The sequence below is a fragment of the Sander vitreus genome, chromosome 17 (assembly GCF_031162955.1).
Source record: "Sander vitreus isolate 19-12246 chromosome 17, sanVit1, whole genome shotgun sequence".
Lineage (NCBI taxonomy): Eukaryota > Metazoa > Chordata > Actinopteri > Perciformes > Percidae > Sander > Sander vitreus.
The window spans coordinates 16,784,737-16,806,318 of record NC_135871.1 but is presented as its reverse complement, the minus strand read 5'-3'; the positions used below and the strand labels follow the sequence as shown (position 1 = coordinate 16,806,318).

The 21,582-nt window shown below is 37.9% G+C and overlaps 3 protein-coding genes across 9 annotated transcripts in view; 1 reads left to right on the top strand and 2 right to left on the bottom strand.

The window, feature by feature from the left end:
* Nucleotides 1-688: 688 nt before the first annotated feature.
* Nucleotides 689-4,768, top strand: LOC144532261 (transmembrane protein 150A). The gene is made up of 8 exons (XM_078272928.1): nt 689-816; nt 973-1,039; nt 2,198-2,245; nt 2,326-2,388; nt 2,485-2,552; nt 2,635-2,765; nt 3,232-3,409; nt 4,161-4,768. The coding sequence occupies exons 2-8, from the start codon at nt 975-977 to the stop codon at nt 4,352-4,354; spliced, it is 747 nt and encodes a 248-aa protein (XP_078129054.1). The 5' UTR covers nt 689-816; nt 973-974; the 3' UTR covers nt 4,355-4,768.
* Nucleotides 4,769-5,306: 538 nt separating this feature from the next.
* eif4e1c (eukaryotic translation initiation factor 4E family member 1c) lies at nt 5,307-14,912 on the bottom strand. Of its 2 annotated transcripts, none has more exons than XM_078272926.1 (7): nt 14,826-14,912; nt 13,363-13,448; nt 9,347-9,442; nt 7,081-7,144; nt 6,821-6,934; nt 6,554-6,693; nt 5,307-6,429 (listed from the first exon to the last, which is right to left on the bottom strand). In XM_078272926.1, the coding sequence occupies exons 1-7, from the start codon at nt 14,850-14,852 to the stop codon at nt 6,315-6,317; spliced, it is 642 nt and encodes a 213-aa protein (XP_078129052.1). In that variant the 5' UTR covers nt 14,853-14,912; the 3' UTR covers nt 5,307-6,314. The 2 variants fall into 2 exon arrangements, with proteins under 2 accessions (XP_078129052.1, XP_078129053.1); XM_078272927.1 differs by having other exon boundaries at nt 14,835-14,880.
* A 2,636-nt stretch (nt 14,913-17,548) lies between these two features.
* Nucleotides 17,549-21,582, bottom strand: part of tet1 (tet methylcytosine dioxygenase 1) — a 30,485-nt gene continuing 26,451 nt past the window's right edge. For all 6 annotated transcript variants that reach the window (XM_078273828.1, XM_078273829.1, XM_078273833.1 and 3 more), the window contains 3 exons: nt 21,320-21,496; nt 20,987-21,137; nt 17,549-20,844 (listed from right to left, as the gene is read on the bottom strand). In XM_078273828.1, the coding sequence (XP_078129954.1) occupies nt 19,787-20,844; nt 20,987-21,137; nt 21,320-21,496 (1,386 nt within the window). In that variant the 3' untranslated portion in view covers nt 17,549-19,786. The remainder of the gene's footprint in view (nt 20,845-20,986; nt 21,138-21,319; nt 21,497-21,582) is intronic.

The window sequence follows — 21,582 nt, the reverse complement described above, 5'->3', positions numbered from 1 at the left end:
TGTTCCTAGTCCCCAATTGCTCAGTGCCATTAAAATGTATGTCCAGGGCGCAGGGGTTTTCTACCTGGAAGTTATTGTAAAAATTGTGATTGTGGGTCTATACTCAGAACATTCCCCTGGGTGTTCTCAGTGTCATCTTTAACATCTTTACCAATTATTTGTCCACACTTTATACTTGATGACATCACAAATTTGACTTTTAGCACTTTAGTTTTGGGATTTAGGAGAGAGTTGCTCATGTTAACTAATGTTTGTGGGCTGTCTTAGACCATAGGAATAACATGTATGAATTTGGAAAATGGGCGTAGTTCCCCTTTAAGGGTAGGCTACTAACCCAACATGTTTTCTTTATTTTATTTTATTGATCCATTTATTTACACTTTCAAAAAAATGTAAGCACATAAGACTATGTTCACTGGTTGTTTTTCTCTCAATAACAACACTTAAGACAATACAGCAGTTGTGAAAGGCCAATTCAGATTATTTACTTAAAGCGACAGTTCACTCCGAAATTAAATATACATATTTCTCCTCTTACCTGTAGTGCTATTCATCAGTCTAGATTGTTTTGGTGTGAGTTGCCGTTGTCGAGCAGTTGTTTGGATTAGAACAAACAATGTGATAGCATCAAGAAGGCCAACCCCATGTTTCTCAACATTTTTTTCTGACAGGGCAAGGTGGTGCTCCAAAGGTGTGGCAGAGAAAGACACTCTCCCATAAAAGCAGGGCTGCACTCTGGATGGTGGAAGACTATTGCTAACTGCAACAATGCAATTGTGTGGTGGAAGAACCTGAACTACACTTACATCATAAAGGGTTAGGACTTTTTGTTCCAGTACTAATCTTGCTCTGTAGGTATAAGGCTGGCTTTGTGAGGAACCCCTGAATAGGTCTACCATTAAGTGTTTTGAAGACACCTGGACTTAAGGAATCCCTGTGTTAATTTGTTACTTTGCCTTCTTCACCAACAAGACATGGTGCTTTGGATTATCTTCCCCATCTCCCTCTCCCTGGTGTCCTTCATTGGAACATGGACTGTGTAAGTTTATTAGAAATTCACATTTACTCATTTGTTTTTACACTCTGGTGAGAGAACATTTGTTTTTTTTACAACTGTTATTCTACCTCTGTCTGCGTGCTGTCATACAAATGCCAAGTTTATATTAGTTATACCTTGTGAACTTTCTCAGTAAATACCTCTGTTTATCAGTGTTATTCACATCTGAAAGTGTATAGTTTTAAGCTGATCAAGAAGCTGTAATTGTTTTTAAGGTTTCATAATAATGTAACACCTGATTAGCACTATTGACAACAACACACTTTATGATTACAGTATCAAGATCTGTATTTGAACTGTAACATTATATTCGTGGCTAAGGACATTGAGATTCCAGTACCGATAGTACAGATATCACTTGGCCTTGAACAGGAAATGCTGAAATGGTGACACATTATATTTGGCAGACGTGCGTATTGCATGATTTTATTATAATATTTTAACTCTAGGTATGTGCTATCTCTGAGAAGTGTATATGTAAAAGTCCACGTCAGAGCAGCATGTTAACTGCTGCCTACACAGGAATTTTGAAATATGTAATCCGGTTTGTCTGTCGCAAGGTGTGCACACCAGACTTTCAAGAAATACCAAGAGACAAAATTGTTGCTCAAATTGCTCCTTAAACTGAAACATGCATACCTGTACTGTAAACCTACTTGTTTTTCATATTCATGTTATGTTATTCTATTAGTCACTGCAGTCCATGCAGTGATGTTTTTTCTTATTCTACTTTGTCATCTACTTCCATTTAGTTTTATTTTTAACTGCAGAAGCTTATTCTTCAGACTGTAGTCATACATTCTTTCATTGCAATGTCAGTAATATTTGATGTATTGTACTGATGAATCAGCATAAGTTGTATAGTGATAGATGAACGCCAAAAACCAGGTGCTGGTCAAAATGTCAGTGGTACAATAAGATCATTGGAACTCAGTGGGCAGTCATTCTCTCTTCTAACTATTCTCCCTTTATTCTGAAAAAGTGGAAGATAATGTTTTTTAATTCAGTATTACAAACCTCAATTATACAACAGCTACCATACAGTGGTTTGAATCTTAATTGTTATCAAATCAAGAATGTTATAAAGGCCAAATATTAAAATGTTGTCATTATAGTTTTTCTTTTGCTTTATATTTCCAGATATGGCCTGGCTTTCACCAACAGTCATGTGTGCTCTCTGAGTGACTGGTGAGTAGTGTCTCATTAATGTAGATAATTGATCATCATGATGTGACAGATTCTCCAGAACGTCATTCATTTGTTTTCAGGGGGAGTGACAACTACTGCAAAGGGAATCAGTCCACTGGATGTTGCCTTGTTCCCACTATAAGGTGAGAATGCATTTCATTTCACCTCATTTCTACTTATCCTTTCCAATTGAATCACATAGTGAGACATAATTCATTGAACATATTTTGTGATTCTAGCTCAAGTGGAACTAGTGCACCAGAAAATTCACTTTTTACAGCCACAATCAACGCGGGATCCTTTCTGTGTGAGTTTTACCAGCTTAACTCCTAACACATTATACAAGATGTGAGTGATATGTGTTTTAACAACTGCAATCTCCTCTTTAGTTCTGCTGTTCAGTATATTCCACCATGCCCACATTATGGAGAGACACACATGTCATTCCATGCTGAGCAGATTTGCACTGGTATTTGGTGTGGTGGCAGCCTTGGGAGCATTCACAGCTGGAAACTGTAATGTGAGTACTGCACTTCCTGCTGAATGTTTAAATAAGTTTAAATAGCAGCTTTAAATTGCTATCAAAGGGCCCATATAATCTGTGAGAGAAATTCATCTCACAAAACAGCTTTGATTTTCACCTGTGCTTGAAACAGCAAACAAAGGTGTAACTATTTGTTTTATGTAATGATTACGAGCACACGCAAAGTTGGCCCAAGCTTGTTTTTAGTTTTTTTTTTAATATTTAACAGGAAGTCCCTTGAGATCAAAATTTCTTTGTCGAGGGAGACCTGGCCAAAATAGCACACCCTTACAAGGCTACAAAACTGTAAAATAGAGCTTGTCAAAACAGACAAGGGACAACAGATAGCTAATATAATCAGTTAATAGTTCAGTAGTACACACAGTTCAGTACACACATCTATCAATGTTTACAACTATCTATTCATCTGTTGACCCTGGAAACTACTGACTGCTCTCCACAGCCAGGTTACCTGGCACTCCTTCACTACCTCGGAGCTGCCATCAGTTTCATGTGCATCTGCTTCTACACTGTCCTGCTCACTGCGCTGACTGGGAAGTGTTTGCTGACAGGATATGAGAAGATTCTCTACCCGTTACGCATCGCCTCCACTGTGGTTCAAACAGTTGTCACCATCTGCTGTATCCTTTCATAAATCATGGAGCTAAATTAACTGTCATGTAATTATTCTATTTATAGACATTTTTGCACAAGTTATGATAATAGTTGTGCAGTGATGAGTTGTGGCTGGTAAAGCAGGCTGGATGATAGATAGTAAACATGTTAGGTTTCATATGGTGTGGCTTGAAACTGGACATTTCAGAAATTGATTCCAGCAGTGACGTCTGATTTACATTCTCCAGCTGCACTATATTCCCTTTGTGTCATATTTGGATCCGGTCTGCTGCTGTGTTTACAAAGTGGGACAGGCCAGTGAGGCCACAACCATCTCCATGACAGAAGTAGATATGAATTAATGGCATTTTTAGCTACATCAATCTTTAGCATTGTTTTCCTGTAACACTCTGTGACATTATTTACATCTGGAAGCTGCACAGTGACACAACATGAATCCTCTACTGGTGCAGTTTCGGGTTTAAGCTTAAAGGCACTAGTTGGTGTTGCACACCACAGAGTTTGGGGATTGAACCTGTAGGCCCCCAGTTTGAAGTGAGTCAAATCAAAATTATATACAGTATCTATATAGACACTAGCCTACAGTGTGTGTGCAAGAACATGACTACTATATTTCAGGATGATAAGAGCTGTCAAGCTGTAGCAATTGCATCCTTGTATTTTGTGCACTGATACATTTCCATTGTTTGTCTTACTGTCATGAAGTGTCTGACTACCACTAACTGTTCCACACATCCTTAACTTTAAACCCTTCAGATACCGTTTTGTTCGCCCAGGACAAGTACTTTTACGTTCACTTGTCGGCTATATTTGAGTGGATGCTCAGCATTAACCTGGAGCTGTTTGAGCTCAGCTTCGCCGTGGAGTTTTGCTTCTTCTCATCCTTCATGCTTTCAAATCTGTTGAGCAAACGTGAGGAAGAAAAACCTTTAATGATGACGATGTCCTGATATGAGGCCGCTAGGGTCCAGCTGAAGCACATAAGCAGTGAGGATGGACTGAGTAAGACATCTGTTAAGACATCTGTGGCTGGACTGGAGATGGAGGACAACGTTTTTTTTTTTTTTCCATCACTCTGCTGGGATGGTTCTATAGCAATTTGTAGATTATGACCACTTTTATTCCACCCTCTTGATACTGCTGCCTAAAATTATGATTTTCTTTACTAGGCATTTCTCTTCCCCATTCCTTATTCCTTATTTATTGAAACAAACTTCTTGTACAGCAAATGAACAAAACATATCAGCCGTAGCATAAGCTAGGACAACAGAACAATTAACCTGTTTCATACTCCTAATTTATATTAATCATTTTTTGCGTGCAATTACTTACGTTAATATAAGTTACACTAATAAGGATTTTAGCTTCACATTGAGGTTCTTTGATCACTTCCACTTAATAGAAAATGACCACTATACTCAGTGAGAAGTCCTGTTATTCTGCTGATACAGCTTTTACTTTATAGCTCTACCAGAAGTTGGAGGATGTTGCAATACACCATTCAGATAGATTAGTCCCTGTGACGTCACAAGAGCCTGTTTGACTGGATGACTGAGTGACAGTCAGAAAATAACAGTACAAGGACAACAGCATATTATTCAACAGGTTACTGATCTAGAAGCATTGAGTACAGCGTTATGTACAGTGGTTGTCTGTAAGCTTTCCATTACGTTTTTAGGTGTGGTCAATGCGTGTGAGTCAGAGGACAGCAACTTAAAAGCCCTGAAAAAGTATTTTCTATTTTGAGTGTTGTGAATACAATAAGTGCTTTGAATTACATCTCTTGTATCAAAAGTGCTCTATAAATAAAATATTATTTTGTGTCAAAGTTAAAACAGGTTGCTAGAAGTAATTAGCAGGTTTGTAAAACCATAAATGTAATGACAAAACAAGACAACATGGTTCTGGTTTTAATGCAAAGCACTTAACCTTTACTTGAAAGAAGGTAATATACATCCTGGAATTACAGATAGATACATTATCAGCAAAATCATTTCACAATGAATATCTTTTCTTTGCATTAAACAAGAGAGGAGTGTGACATTATCTACAGTTTTTGTTAGGAAGAAAACAGTGAAAAGCACACCTAATTCTTTCAGCATCTTTACTTTATGGTAAAAAAATTCATCTATATGCAGTACTCTATATATAAAAAAAAAAAAAAAACACATTTCATGGTTGTCTTTCAACTAAGTAATTCAACTGCAATGCATACATTATAAATAAATGTAAGGGGAAGAAAAAAGTTTAAAAAGTTCTACAAGCAATATTCCACAATTCCAGCATGGCTGAAACAATAAGTGGCCTCAAATCCAAACCATATACTTTGGAGTGCGACCACAGCTTTTACAAACCTTTAAGATACTGTAGATTCTTCAAGCGGGTGTGTCTGAAAACCCAACTCATGCGTAACACTTATGGAAAAATCAAGTTAAAATTGCCATTAAAAATTGTTCAGTGAAAGGATAAGTTGACTTTCCTCTTTACCTGTGAGGTGAGAAACAGTTTTTGTACTTAGTGAGAACTCAGCATAAGAAAAACGCAAGACTGTATAGTTTTAGTTATTAAGTACTGAAAAAAAAAAAAAAAAAAAACATTTTTCTTAGCTAAGCTAGGGGAGGCCACTGGTATTAATCACAGAACTCTTCAACTCTAAAAAGGAAATAATTTGTATTATCTCGCTCACCTGTTACATTTTGAACCAAATACTCCTTTCTGGCCTCCTCCCTATTTATAACTATCACCCCACTGGTTTCTCATGTTGCAGGAAGCGCCAGCTGTATACACTATGAACAATTCTCTTTTCAATAAAAAGGAAAAGACACTTGACAACTCAACATTATTATTGTGATGATGTGGTCTCTAATTGTTTAAATCTACAGCAAGATGAAATGGGGGTGGTGGAGTTTTTCAAACGGAGTACATGTTCTTGGTGGTGGACCCACTCTTGCTGGATGTGTCGTCATGCGACTGGTAGCCAATCAAGGCTTTGATGGGGACGCTCAGGCGCTCTTTATAATTTTGCCTGTGGAAAGAAAAACGGTGAGTGCTGTGTGAAGAGTGAAGAGTGTGTCTCCATCTAGTGGTCAGCTACAGTACTTTCCACCACTTGCGTTATTTCCTGTCGACGATGTGAATTTTCAACTTACCCTATCGTCATGATGGCTTCCCTGTTTTGGCAGTTGCTCGTCCAGATGGCTATTTTGTCACCTTTAGGTCTGACGTTGACCACAGCTCCACACACATCTTCACTTGCCTCATCAAATGACTCACCGACTAAACACAAGAGCTGCAAAATACACAAAACATGACACACTATGAATCATATTTGTTGTATGTTGTTTGTATCATGAATCCCAATCGTTGAGAAGAAATAGGTTTATCTGGGAACTGCTCCATGAAAACAGTTGTCTTACCGTCTCCATCCAGTAGCGGTCAAGGTCATTGTGTCTCTGTTGCTTATTGAGAGTCATCAGCCATCGACCCCCCAGCTTGTTCCTGTCGTCCTCCCACATCGGCTTGATCCCATCCTGACGCACAAAGTGAAAACGCCATTAAATCTTAATTAATAGTTTCACTACTATGAATTTGCAGTCATACGTTTAACTCTGCTGCTCGAATGAGTCCAATTTTACATGCTGCAAACTTAAAAAAAGATTATTTTTAAAGGCCTTACCTTAAATAAACAATAATCGCAGCCAAAGCCAAGTTTGCTTGGTTGCTGTATGTGGTTGTATAATCTGTAAGAAACACAGAATAGTGTTGGAAGTACAGTATTCCAACATTTTGACTACAGTGACAGTATGAGCTTCATCGGACATAGTTTCATTCATTGGTACAGTGAAGAATTAATTCAATAGCGATAAAAGGCTACATATTGAGCCCCTTTTACACAAGCACTTAAAAGGGACAATTACGTGATTTTCAACCTTATATCTATGTATCTGAATAAGGGATATGGTGTGAAAAAGGTCTGCGGTCCTTTAAGTGTGTTCCGTGTCCCTGGGGATCAGCTGGACGCAGCGGCAAAATCTGCTCTAATTAAGGACACCAGTGATATCATTGGTGTCTAGAAGAACTACAAGCTACTTTAGCTTTGGTAGCTGGGAACACAATGCCGTTCACAAACTTCTTAGGGGTGCACGATATTGAAAAAAAGTTGATATTGCGATATCGATAATGAATATTGCGATATCGATATTAATTTAAATATTTTTAAACATATGTAAAATTACCAAAATTATGGGAAAACGCATCAAAATAGATTTATAACAAAAAGTTCTTACAACACAAGGTTTATTTCAACTGACTCATATTGGACTGGTACAACATGTGTCTACAGAACAGGACATGTTTTACTGGTTGTACAGTATAAAATAAATAAAGAGCACGTCTAAAGAACAGGACATGTTCACTCTCTCTTTAGGTCCTTTCTTTCACTTCGTTTTGTTGTCTCTGTCTATTTCTTCACTGATTTATGGTTCTGCGGAGGCTCCACGCAGTTGATGTTTATACTTGTGCGTCGAGCCGGCGTGTGTGTGTGGAGTGTGTGGTAGAGCGGGAGTGTGTGGTAGAGTGAGGAAGAAGTGAGAGAGTGACGGCGATTTTCTTCGGAGTGAGTAGTGACTCTAGAGTCCTAGTGAGAGAAACAAAGTGTCTCCCCCGTTCTTTCTGACCATGGTGGGAAATCTGGAGCAGGAAAAGTTAACCCTCTCCTTGATTTCATGTTGTTTATGGAGAAGGAGAACGAGGAAATGAGTCGGGGGAAATGCAACGCTACCAAGTGATGTGTATTATTTGAGAGGTGCATCAAAGAGTATAGACGTAACAAGAGGCGAAACTCAATAGAACGTTGTGCTGCAGCTTGCAATGGAACATTCTATTGAGTGCGAGTGCAGCTCCGCCATCTTGGACTGAATGCAACACAACGTTCCATTGAGTTTCGCCTCTTGTTGCTTCTATACTCGTTGGGTACATGTCGGGCGGGATGCAATGCTTCACAAATAAAACTACATATTGCATAATTATCGTGAGACTTTCGGTATAATATCGCGCAACACGATATCGTGATAACGATATTGAGTCGATATATCCTGCACCCCTAAAACTTCTATTGTATTACAAACTAACCAGGGGAGCCGGCATATTTTCAGATCTTACTGTGAATTAAGATTAAAAAAAAAAAACAACAAAAAAAAACAGATGCCGATTGTTGAAACAGTGGAAAGACTTAACTAAGACGGATTCAGTGAGTTTTATTTTTTTTGTGTCCCGTTTGAATAAGGTGTGTTTTATGATGAGTTAACAATGTAACGTTAATTAATCTCGTCGGAGAAAGGGACAAACTTGAACTCAAAAGGTGTACGGTTGTATTTTTAATTTTCTTCTCATTTAGTGAGTTTATTTTGTTAACTAAGAAAGCTAAGAGAGTTTAGCGCTGCTCGCGCAAAGCAATGGTAAATGTAGGCACAGCTGCCATGGCTCCACAAGCAGGACAACTCCAACTCAATGGACATCCAAAGTAAAGGTGCCAAATTTCCCCTTTAACCTGTAAATTCCCTTGTGTTTTACATGTCATATGTGAAAAGGTGCCAGTCGCTTTCCAGTAAAAGTTGTTCTGCTACTTTAAATATTACAGATGCACATAAAATGAGAAAATAGAAGAAAATGTAAGCATAAACAAAGTTGTTGCATACTCAAGTTGCCTGCATGTTAATTTAATGCACACCACTATTTCAACGATCTGTGCCCCCATCTGCGTTAGAAATAATTTAATGACTTTAATTTAATGCTAATTTCTCTAAATCTGCATAAAAATAAGTGTTTCCCTTCTTATCTTCACGTGTATCACTGAGTAAGACACTTGCTTTTCAATATGCCTTCTTCTGAGGTTTATAAAGTGACAAAAGCATAACATTACAGGATTAGTAGAGAAAACTTACGCCCAAAAGTCTTCCACTGTGTCAAACTTGGAAATGAGACGCAAGTTCTCTGTCCAGCTTTTGCTCTTGTCGTTTTTGAAATACCACAGGGCCCATCTGAGAGGAAAAAACAAGAATCAAAACACCCAGCAAGTAACGGACTGTAGGGAAATTACTAAAGTACAATCATACACACACACATTAGGGCTGTCAAAATAACGCGTTAATTTCGATTAATTAATCTGAGAACAAATAACGCGTTAAAAAAATAACGCAGATTAATCCATTCGATATTGACGTTTGACCCGGAGCCATTCTAGCCACCATTGGACTGTAAAATGAAGGAGGGAGATGAGAACGTTCTGCCTGGATCATTAATTGGAACATTTACTTTTAAAATCTTCTTCCTGCCAACCCTGGCTACCGAAATATGGTGCCACCGATATGTCTGCGCTTCTCTCTGATGCTCTGAAACACAAACACCGCTGCACATGACGCTAGTTAACACTATACTCGACAGCAGCTAACGTTAGCCTACCGCTAGCTAGTAGCTGGATTAAACACGGTTAAAATGCTGACAGCTAACGCTAAACGGTGTAAAGTTTGACTGTGTTTTACTGTAGAGGATTCAACACTGGGATGTAACAATCTGCAGCTGCCGTCGGAGAAACAACACAGACGGTGCGTTCAATGAAACTGGTAAACTACAGCCTCGTGGTGCATTTGAAGTTATTGTAAATGTCCTTTTCCCATCTGATGGTTCAACAGCAATTTACTACTGAAATTAGTTATCGTTATACATTATTAAATCATTTTGACCATATGGCCTTGCAATAAACAAGCCGTTCTTTAATGTCTGTTTAGTACCCTTTTTTTTTTTTTTTTTTTTTTTTTACTTTCTTAAAAAGTATCGGTTCAGGCACCGTTAATTATGTATGCGATTAATTTCGATTAATTAATCACAGAGTATGTAATTAATTAGATTAAATTTTTTAATCGATTGACAGCCCTAATATATATATAAAAAATGAGCACCTTGTTCAATTGTATTTGTCTGTTCAAAAATATAAAACAAAGTTGATCTAATAAAAAAACCAGCAAAAACAACCACAAGATGGGAAAAGGGTATTTTGCAATAACTTTGAATGCACCACGAGGCTGGCGAGGCTGAGTCTGTGTTTTTCCAGACAGCGGCAGCTACAGTCTGGTGTTAGAATCGTCTACAGTGAAATACAGTCACACTTTTACACTGTTTAGCTGTCAGCATTTTAACCGTGTTTACTCCAGCTGCTAGCTAACTGTAGGTTAATGTTAGCTGCTGCTAAGTGTAGTGTTAACTAGCGTCCCGTGCGGCAATGTTTCAGTTCCCTCTAACGTCCGTTTTCGGAGCATCAGAGAGAAGTAAAAATAAAAACTCTTTGGATCTACACGATTCACGTGGATGACATTTTCCCATTCAAAACGGCGATTTTCGCGACTAGTTTGCAGGTATGTACTACTCTTTGGCCAGCTCGCAAGCCCAAACAAGTGTGTCTGTTGTTTTGTTTCCAGTCTAGCTAGATCCGGTGTTTAGTTTTTCTAACATTACTAGTTGTTGCAACAGCATGTGAAGAAAACAACATAGTTTGCTAGGCCAAAAAGAACGCTAATCTCGCGATAAAAAAATTGACGCTGTTAAAATGGGTTTGCGTTAACGCCGTTAACGCTTTTAACTGACAGCACTAATATATACATATATAGTTTTTTTTGAACAGCAAAACAAGAATATTCTTAAATCTCAGTAGTCTGAGGAAATGTCTAAAAAGTAATTTACTGTGAGTACTATTGTATGAAAAACAAAATATCCTTAAGTTAAAGTCCTAATAACAGATATGCACCCTATTTCACAACAGAACAGCTTGTTGCAAAAGCATGCATATTGATGCAAAAGAACAGAGAAAGCTGGCCATCATCAGTACTACAAGTGCAGCCTTTGTTTGTGACAGACGCTGTTATTCTTTCATCCATTCCCAGGAGTGATGGGGCTAGCAGGGGAGGCACGAGGGCAATGAGAGGCGGTAGCCGAACCCTGCGCTCTCCACCACCCCGAACCACCACAACAACAACAACAGTAGTAATCATCAACCACACCCATGTGCCATAAACACTGATGTTAATTCACTGAATGAAGACAAATCAGAGCATTAAACTGTACTCCTGTCATGTAGAAACTGCACTTGCACATATTATTACACAAGAGTGGTGGAAATACTAGACAGCATACAAGGGCGGACCAATTAAAAAAGCCTTTAAAATCCTAATTCATTCAACCGTTTCCTCAGGCGTGGGTGGTGGATTGTATTGCCAAACACAGGTGTAGCTATCTTGGCTAACTGTGCTCTTGTTTTGACATAAAGGCACCACAAATGGAGAGACATAAGAATCAACAGAGTGGCTCAAAGAGGCCTTTTACTGTATGTCAACATTTAATGAATGAGGAATGGTATGAGAACCTTGTGTTATCTAAAATCATGACACACTTCAACTAAATTACAGTATTAAAACTTATGTAAATTATTGTTATGTTGCCAACATATGGGCAGATATTAGCTTATTGCAGATAAATTGTTTCAGTGAACGTGTGCGTCGTCAATGAGTAACAAGAAATGGTCATTTTGGAGGTTGTGAAAAGTATTAGAAAGCAATAGTTTTAGATAGGTGTTCCTAATACACTGGAAACTGTATTAGGTTTATATATATATATAAAAAAAACACACCAGTCTTACAAAATTCTAATTAATTCAACAAGCCAGGACTTCCTTATAGTGAAGGACAGTTGTGAGGCAAGACGGAAGCGACAACATCTAGCCCTCTAGATGAGCAGTTTACCATTGACTGTGACAGTGGACGCTTCCAAATTCAAAAACTCGACCACAGTTTACATCAAATCTGAGCGCCTAAAACCAGAATAGCTAGAGCAGCAGATGTGGACAACCTTGACCTCTGAGGCTGGGCTGAACAAGCAGAATGGCCTAGAAGTGACTTACTAAGTGAACTATTCAGCATTTCCTAAACCAACTGTACAATGCTCCTGAATAGCTCGTCACTTCCACAGAACTATGATAACATTTCTAAAAGGACAATAGTGAACAACAATTGCAACACTGACATGCAGAGTAGGAAGCAGAACGTTTCATTCTGTACTTCTGATTTAAACCTAAAAACAGCCTCCACTTACATGATATATACCTGTAAATTTACTATCAAGATTTTCTTGTGACTTTTCTTTGCTTTGGCACTCTTCAACAAAACACAAATATCCACCAGTTAAAAACATATTAACACAAAATACCAGTTTACAAGTCACAGTTGTGGAGAAGCACTTGACTACTTTCTCTACTCAGCTGGTATCGAAACCAGCAGTACCCAATCATTGTTGGTATTAAGTCTAAGTACCTAAAGTTAAAATTCAACGGCAGCTTTACATTTTTAAAGGACTGAAAAATCAGTAAATGACCTTCCATTTGCTCTTCAGTGCAAAACTGAATTTATGCAACCTCTCAAATGTGTAATTAATACATACTGCAATAAAAATACTATTGACCTTATTCTAAAAAGGGGACAATAAACAGTACTAACAATTCAGTTTTACTGCCTTTGACTTTATACAGAGCATACATGGTTTAGACTGAAGAGCCCTCCTCCATGTTGTGTGTTACATTAGTGGTTTCCTTCTAGTAATTAGCCTTTGTCCCATTATTTTTGTTATGTTGTGACTATGTGTATATATATTGCAAAAACCCATTTTGGGTCCTTTTTAACAGCAGTAGACCATATGTTATCAAGCAGATGGCTTACAGTATTTATCGCAAAATGCCATAAAAACTTTATCATTAATGTCAAAGTTTTGAGGATCCACAAATGCTGTTTAAATGACACATTCTGTATTACAATTAGTGTCTAAATATCAATTAATATCAGAATACTGTAGTCTGTATGAGCACAAGCACCTTTCGGTTGAAATATCCTGTCAAACACAGCAGCTGTTTTATTCTCACCTGTTTTGCAAGGGGTGCTTGATATACTGCTCAGGATTTGCAACGACTTGGCTTTCAGTTGGTGGTTCTACAGTTTCGGGTGCCTTCTGCGGGGACACACACAAACACATCCCATCTTTGAATACAAAAGACATTTATTCATAAATATCTATGTCAGTCTCCTCCCTGTGTGTTCATTGATCGCCACCAAAATGTGCAACGTTTGTACAGGTTTTCATGCAAAGCTGAGGAGGGAGATGTATTAATATTTTACTAATCTTGTGATATATTTTTAGTATATAGCCTAAACTATTAGAGTTGTTCCGAAACCGATACCAGTATCAGAAATGCCTCCGATACTGCATAAAATGCTGGTATTGGTGAGTATGTGGGTCTATGCACCGATGCGATACCACGTCATTTATCACTGAAAAGTATATTACTTTAAAGTAGTTTAATCTTTTTCCATTATGACTGTCAAATTAGATAATAAAAAAGTTATATGACATTGATTCTCTGTATGTATTTCATGTATGTAGTTAATGTTTTAAAAAGGGTTTAACCTAAACCAGAGCATGACAAAGATAGCAATTATATCACATCCATAAGGGGTTAGTAGTATACCGCAGTTAAGAAATCGGTACTCAGTATTGGTCGATTCGAAAGTTCAGGTATCAGGGTATCTGAAAGGAAAAGATCGTTTTGCAACATCTCTATAAACTATTATAAAAATCATCTACCTAATAGGCCATCACATCCACATCACAGTTATTGATTTTTCTCAGGGACCATAGCTATCACACACACTATTAAATATGTTATGAAACATAACGTCACACTGCCAGACTATAGACATGTAAGTTAATGTTATGTGTTAATTTGAAGGTAATGTTAACTCATTGTAGTGTTAATTATTTTACAGTAGTGTGCAGCTCTACAACGTCAAACACTTCTAACCATTATACGTTTACAGCTCACAAAAAAACAGCTATCATTTGGTTGGTAAAAAACGTTAATAATCAATTGGTAAAATACACGCTAACGCTACAGTTAGGTAAGTTAACATCGCTAGCACTAGTTTTAGCAGACATGCTAAGCTAGCTACAAGCTAGCTAGATACACACGTGTCAAGATTGTCAAACATTTAATCAATATTAACATCGTATGAGCATTTAAAAGGTGCTAATAGTTCATTATGATCACCAGGATATTAACTAATATCGAAGTAGATTAAAACAAATCATTGATTGGAGTTTGAATGAACGACGTGGAGTGAGTCCCTCCCTTGCCTTTTATCCATCACATTGCTGTGCATGCTAACTGCTAACTGTGGTCCACATCAGGGAGCCGAAACACAATCATTTCCCAAATATTGGAGATGTCGTTTCAAAGAAGCAGGATTATATAACAAAGTCGCAAGATACAGTGAAGATTTAGCTAGTTTTTCCATGAATATTAGTCGATTTTTTTTCACCATCTCTTACCTCTCTTACCGGCTCGGATGTCGCCATCTTGACAGTAGAAACGTTCTGCCTGTTCAGCGCTTCTGCGTCACACTGGTCACACTCCAGCCACTCTCACACACCTACGGAAGCCACCGAAGTCCACAATCAAATTCAATAATTTTGATGTAGATAGATCAAATCTAAGTATAATAGTTATGGAAGCCCATTTTCACCAAGGTCATGAATATGAATATATATATATTATAAAAGTCATTAAATGAGTTAGTAGGCTATTTCAAAAATAGTGAGAACATTTCTCAAAATAATGATCAGCATTTCAAAATAATGACTATATTTTGAGAAAGCTTCTCATTTTTTTCAAAAAGCTTCATATTATTTTGAGATACTAAGTCATTATTTTCAGAAACTCTAATTATTTGGAGATATTATCTCAATATTTTCAGAAACTAAGTCATTATTTTTTAGACTTACAGGATCTTTTTTTTTTCATCAAATTGGCAGAAATGGGCTTCAATAGATAATGTAGATGCAGGTAGAATTAAAACAAAAATGTATCAAAGTCCCAGAATCACATGGCCCAAGATGCATCCAAGGGGCCCATGTTACTGTCTGTATGTGAACATCCTTATTGCACCTATTAATGCGAAAAAGGTGTATTATGATAAATCCTCCGTCATGGTACTGGTCATTTTATTCATGGAAAAATGAAAAAGTGAAGTGCATGTACAAGTGTCCTTTCCAAATATTTCAGTATTTATATTTCAGGCATTTAAGCATGACAGGTAACTCCACAGAGAAGCTGTGGTATATGTAGAAGATATTATTTGAATAAGAGAAACAGTGTTTCATTTGTGTAAGAGTGGCAAGTTGGATGGACACCTGAGCTGTTTTTTGTTGACAGACTAGCCCATCCTGTGTAATGTCAAATCAAAGCTAGTGTGACAGTACATATGATTGATGATGTACACGGGATTTCTAATTTGCCTGAATCCTCACTATGACTTTTTTGTTTCTCTAGTAGTCCATACATTATTGACCTTTCAATGAATTTACCGTAAAGAGTAAGGTTATATAACTCTGTTTAAATTCTTCACAGATTGCCTTCATGGTGTAATTACTTCAACGCCATCACTCCAATGGTAGCTAAATCCAATTTCACTGTCACTCCCTTCCAATTCCTTATAGTTTAGTCTATAATGAGCTGTAAATGAGATTTCAGACAGTTATGAATCATTGATTAATGAAAATTCACAAACTACCCAGCAGTAAATACAATCACCCTACCAGTTGCAACATTAAATTAATGAACACATTATTGCATCAATAATTATAATCCATTAGGTATTTTTAGATGGTAATACTTGTGTAATGTACTTATGCACCAGCATTTTGATGGCATTACTTTTACTTGTAATAAAGAGAATTAAAGGTGCAGTAGGTAAGCCTTATAAAACTAACTTTCTGTCATATTTGCTGTTCCAGTAGAACTACATGAAGCAGGTAATTTAAAAAAAATCCAGCTCCTCTGGCACCACCTACAGCCTGTAGTGTGATTTGCAAAAATCCACCACTCCCTGTTCAGATGCACCAATCAGGGCCAGAGGGGGTGTCGAACTGCGTGTCAATCACTGCTCATTCACACGCATTCCTTCTCCCTTGTGGGGGGAGGGGCTTAGGAGACCGTTTTGGGCTCTAGCGGGGGGGACTGAGAAGTTGTCGATGTTCAAATCTTTTGGCTAAGTCTTCGCAATCCTACCTACGGCACCTTTAAGTAAAAGATCTGAGTACTTCTTGCACCGCTGCTTTCATTAAGTCACCGCAGGCTGCCCTACTCAGTCTTTAATGCCACAGCAATGCCTGAACTCTATCTATATGTATTTATCTAACATAAAAAAAATAATAATTCCACGCCCTCCTGTATACAAATCTTAAATGTGGAAATAAAAGAGAGTATCAGAAAAGGCATCGGTGGAGAGAAGGTTGGATCGGTCCATCCCTGCTTAAAAATGCTTGTCCAACTACAATAGTGTAAATATAGACAGAATTGTAAAAACTGCTTCTAAAAAGAAAACTGATTGATTCAGTATGATACTTTGACTTGAGCTTGACATTAAGTTTAATTAAACTTAAAAAAATATAGACAAACACCTTTCTTCCACTTGTGTGTTTATGTTCTTCCATGTGTCTTTTTGAATTGTTGTAAGATTCAAAAAGGCCAGTGCAGTTGTGTGAAAATGGTTAAATTTATGATTCACATTTTCTTTAAATTTCACTAAACTCCTGAAGCACTCTTGTGTTTGTTGAAGTTATTAAATTATTCATCTCAGTTAGCAGTAAATGATTTTCTTACATCTTCAATGTCATTTGAGAGGAGAAAAAAACATAAATCATATTACCAGTTCTGGCAACAAAAACAAAGTACAAAAACAAGTAGTGATTCATCCCCAGACAGAGATAAAGAAGACTCTAAATGACTTAACTGAAATTCCACAGCAGTGAGTCATACAGAATGCCAGTGTGGGAAATCTAGAGAGAAAAAAGTTTTTTTGGCTTTTTTTTAATGAAAATTAACTCATAAAATGTGTTCTGTTAATAACTAACATGATGCAAGTGTTTAGAAAATAAATGCTTAAAAAAAACCTTACATATAACTTAACAGTTAACTGTCCAAGGTTGTATCTTTATCTTTATCACACACATATGCACGCACACACAACAAATCAGGACAGAGGAAATACTGATCAGGTCCAAAATATAAATATGACTTTATTTCACAATCCAAAAAAGAGATCAGACTTCCATATAAGGAAAGCTAAATTTAATCTCTTCTCAAGTCTAAACTGGATATACTTTGAGCAACGTACAGTAATTCAGTTTCAAAATAAGCAAGATCATCTTTGTCTAAACACCATTAACAGTACAGTAAAAACAAAATGGTTCACATTCATATTTACACATTTTCTACTAATACAAGGTTTTTTTTTCAGATTTTTCAATGCTGGTGCTAGTTGTTAGTTCCTCGTTGATACAAAGACTTTCATGGTGGACTGAGAATGTGCCCCACAGTAAATCAAAAGAAACTTTACAACTGTAACTTTGTTATGTTGTGTTAAAATATGTTAAATCAAGTGATTTAAAAAAAGTTTACATTCATTTTATTTTGTGTGTATGATGCGATTTTTGCAGTTTGGTTATCCGTGGAAGACATTTGAACTCTAAATGGACATCTGCACAATAATTTTTACTTGAAAAACATCATGATCAATGATGGACATACCAACGCATCTCAGTCTGTCAGCCAGTAATCATCCAAACAAATTATAAAACTACCAAGGTATTGATTCATATACCAGATAAGTGTGTGCTGAGTTTTATAAAAGCACCATGCCATCACTGTACAGTATATAACCAAATCAAATCAATGCATGTATCTTGACATATTTAGCTATTAGCACCAAAAGGAAACATTATACCACCAGTGTTAGTGTGAATATCAGTGAAAGGTCTGTTATTGGTTGTGCTGAAATGTCATTGATGTGTTCTTAAAATGAGGAGCTTCTCATTCATGTGTAATACAAAATAAAGATCATGATTTACGAAGAGTTGACACCAACCCTAGACCCTGTATAAAAGATTCTGTAAACGCTCTTCACAAGGGTCGAGCACCTTTGAGTGGGGATTGTCTGAGTGGGATCTGATGTTTGAGTGGTTGACCAACAAAAGCACAGAGAAGGAAAAAGAAGAAATAGTTTGATTATTTAGGATCGGCTGACACAGTTTTGTTTTCAAATTCAGAGAATGGACATTAAAACTAGTAATATTCTGTTGACATATCTGACACTTCTTCGTCTTATTAGCACCATCAAAATGTACAGTACGTTTTTGAAATCCTATAGTCACACTTGTGCCCTGTGAAATACTTTTTAAATTCCTATTTTTCAGAAGATGAACATAAGTTAAGAGCCATCAATGCTAAGCACTTCATTGTTGCAGCATTTCACGATTCCTCATTGTGCTAAGTTTTGAATTGCATGAGATATGTATGCCATTTTCAATCAAATGGATGAAAATCAAATAAATGCAGAAATACTGTAAAAATAAAACCGTGTTCATGCTAGACTGTCATATATATATATATCTCTATCTGTACATACATATTCAGGCCTATGGATTGGGACCTTTTTCAAGTTAGGTTTTGGGAAATAAAAAAGTGCTTCTTAATATGCCATACATATCTGTGAATAAAAGACAAACCATCCAGACAAAAATTAAAGAAATTAACAAAACAACAAACCGAAGAGGTACATTTCTTTCATTGACTGCCAACAGAAGTCAGAGGCAGCAGAAGGAAAAGCACAATGCTACAAGTGACAACCTATAGTAAATATATGCACAATATTAGTCTTATTTTATACATTATGTGATGTAATGAGTTTAACAGAGGTTACGGTGAGAATGGCACCAACGTAAAAGCCAATGAGATTCATCTTATAAAAAGCGAACTATGGGCTGAAATAAAGAGCATAGTCCTACTGTACAACATCAATTCTGAGTGTCAACACATAATGAAGGTTATCATAGAAATCTTGCAGTAAACAGGCTTACACCAGGAATTAAATAGAAATCGTTATGATCAGAATAAATAATCAATGCTTTTTTGTTCGTAATCATGTATATAAAACCAGTTTAAAAATCTTTAAAATGCTTCAAAGCACCATCTCTTTACAATAAAAACACAGAAACTCACAGTTAAGAAGCCAACAAACTTTGGTCTTCCTCATCACTTTGAAGGCAGAGATGAAGAAGGGCAAAGTCAACAAACAGATACTAGAAAAGCACAATGACAACGACGTAAAAATGAGAGTCGCAGTTTGAAGTTGATTGAGGTAAGGCAGAAGTACAGGGTGTATGAGTTTTCTGTGTGTGTGTGTGTGTGTGTGTGTGTGTGTGTGTGTGTGTGTTTGTGTAAAACATGTTGACTAAGTCCAGCGATTGTAAGGGCCCGTCACTTGGGTAAGAGCATAAGGGGACACAGTGATGACACCATCCCTCGGGAGAGTCCACGCTAGCCGTGTGGGGACATTCATCATCCTCCTGGTCTCCTCTGCCTCCTCCCCAGTTTCCTCCTCTAGTTCCACACCTCCAGCTCCGGTGCCATTCTTCCCAACACATTTGCTCGGGCAGTCCTCCATCCTTAACCTTTCTGCCTCCTCCTCCTCCCGTTCCCGTTCCCGCTTGGCCATTTTGGCGTCCCACATAGCCATCCCGTGGCCTGGTTCATTTAGAGACTTGTGCTGGTAGAAGACCAGGGAGATGCGGGTCGGGTGGCTGCGGTTTGGCCTGAGGATAGGGGTGGTGGCATGAAGCTCCCGCCGTGCACACTCTATCAGGATGGAGCCGTGTGACGGTGCCACGGCGACTCCGCCTATATCACGGTCCAGGAAGTTGTGTTCGCTGTCTGACCACACCTCTTCCTGCTTAACTTCCTCAGGTTCAAGCGGGGGAGCTTGTGGGGGAAGGGGGAGAGATGAGAGCGGAGGGAGACCATGACCTCTGACCTCTGCTGCGACATCTCCTGCAGCCCTGTGGAGTCCATTGAGCCTGCTGAAGAGGCCCTCAGAGGTAGGTCTGGGGGAGAAGGAGGAGGGAGGAGGAGCACTCCCACTGGGGGAGGGTCTGTGCAGAGGAGAGCAGTGCACCGTATTGGGCTCAGTTTTAAAAGTATGGGAGTAGTCACTAAGGGCATTATGTGGAGTTATACGAACACTCTGGTCACCAGACGCTGGAGAATAACCATTCACAGTCTCACTTACTGTCTTATAATTAAGAGCTGAGCCATTCTGTCCAAACTGCAGGCCAGGCAGGCCATGGTAGTTGGGGGAGATGACCTCCTTCTGTGGGGTGACCCCTGCACCCAGAATGGGGTAGCTGCTGGTGCTCTGGTTGTAAGTGCTGGGTTGAATCCTCTCTGGTGGGTACCTTCCAACGCTGGCAGGTCTGGGTGGTAGACTGTATGAGCTGTAGAAGCCCTGTGGCTCTGTTTTAGATGTAGAAAATATGCATATATATATATACATATAACACTGATGTAATCATCAAAAAACATTTATACTTTCAGACCTCAACATTTTACTTTTTAAAACAGATTAACAACATGATTAGAGACTTGGATTTACTACCTTTGTTGGGTGTTTCGCTTTTTACTTTCCCAGGAGTGAGAGGAGTGAGAGTCAAGCCAAGCTTCTTCTCCATTTTCTCTGCTTGAGCCCTCAGACGAGCTTCTTGCCTAATCTTACGGGCTGATTTCACTGGCTCAGCCAGTAGACGCACCTGATAAATACAAAGAATCAATGATTTAAAACGCGATACATGTTTAGAATTTTATTTAGAATTTTTGCGACAAAGGACTCAAACCACTGACCTTGATAATAATAATAAATAACACTTATGATAAACATAACAATAAATAAAAAATAAAATAAATAGCAAAAGCTGCTTTCCTGTTCACTCACCTCTCGAGGAAAGGCAGACAGAACTTGCAAAGCACCACTTCGGATCTTGGCCCACTGGCCCTCAACCTGACCAAACTCATCCCTGTCAGAGATCTTGTAAAGTGGCAGAACATGGAGCTGCTCATCTTCTGGTATGTTACGCACTGCACGGTTATCTTCCTTGGTTAAAGTGCACACCTAAAAAAGGACATCAACAAAAGGTGTTCAACCAAACAGTACCAATCAATACTTTAAGGAGGTAGACACATGATATAGAAGTAGAT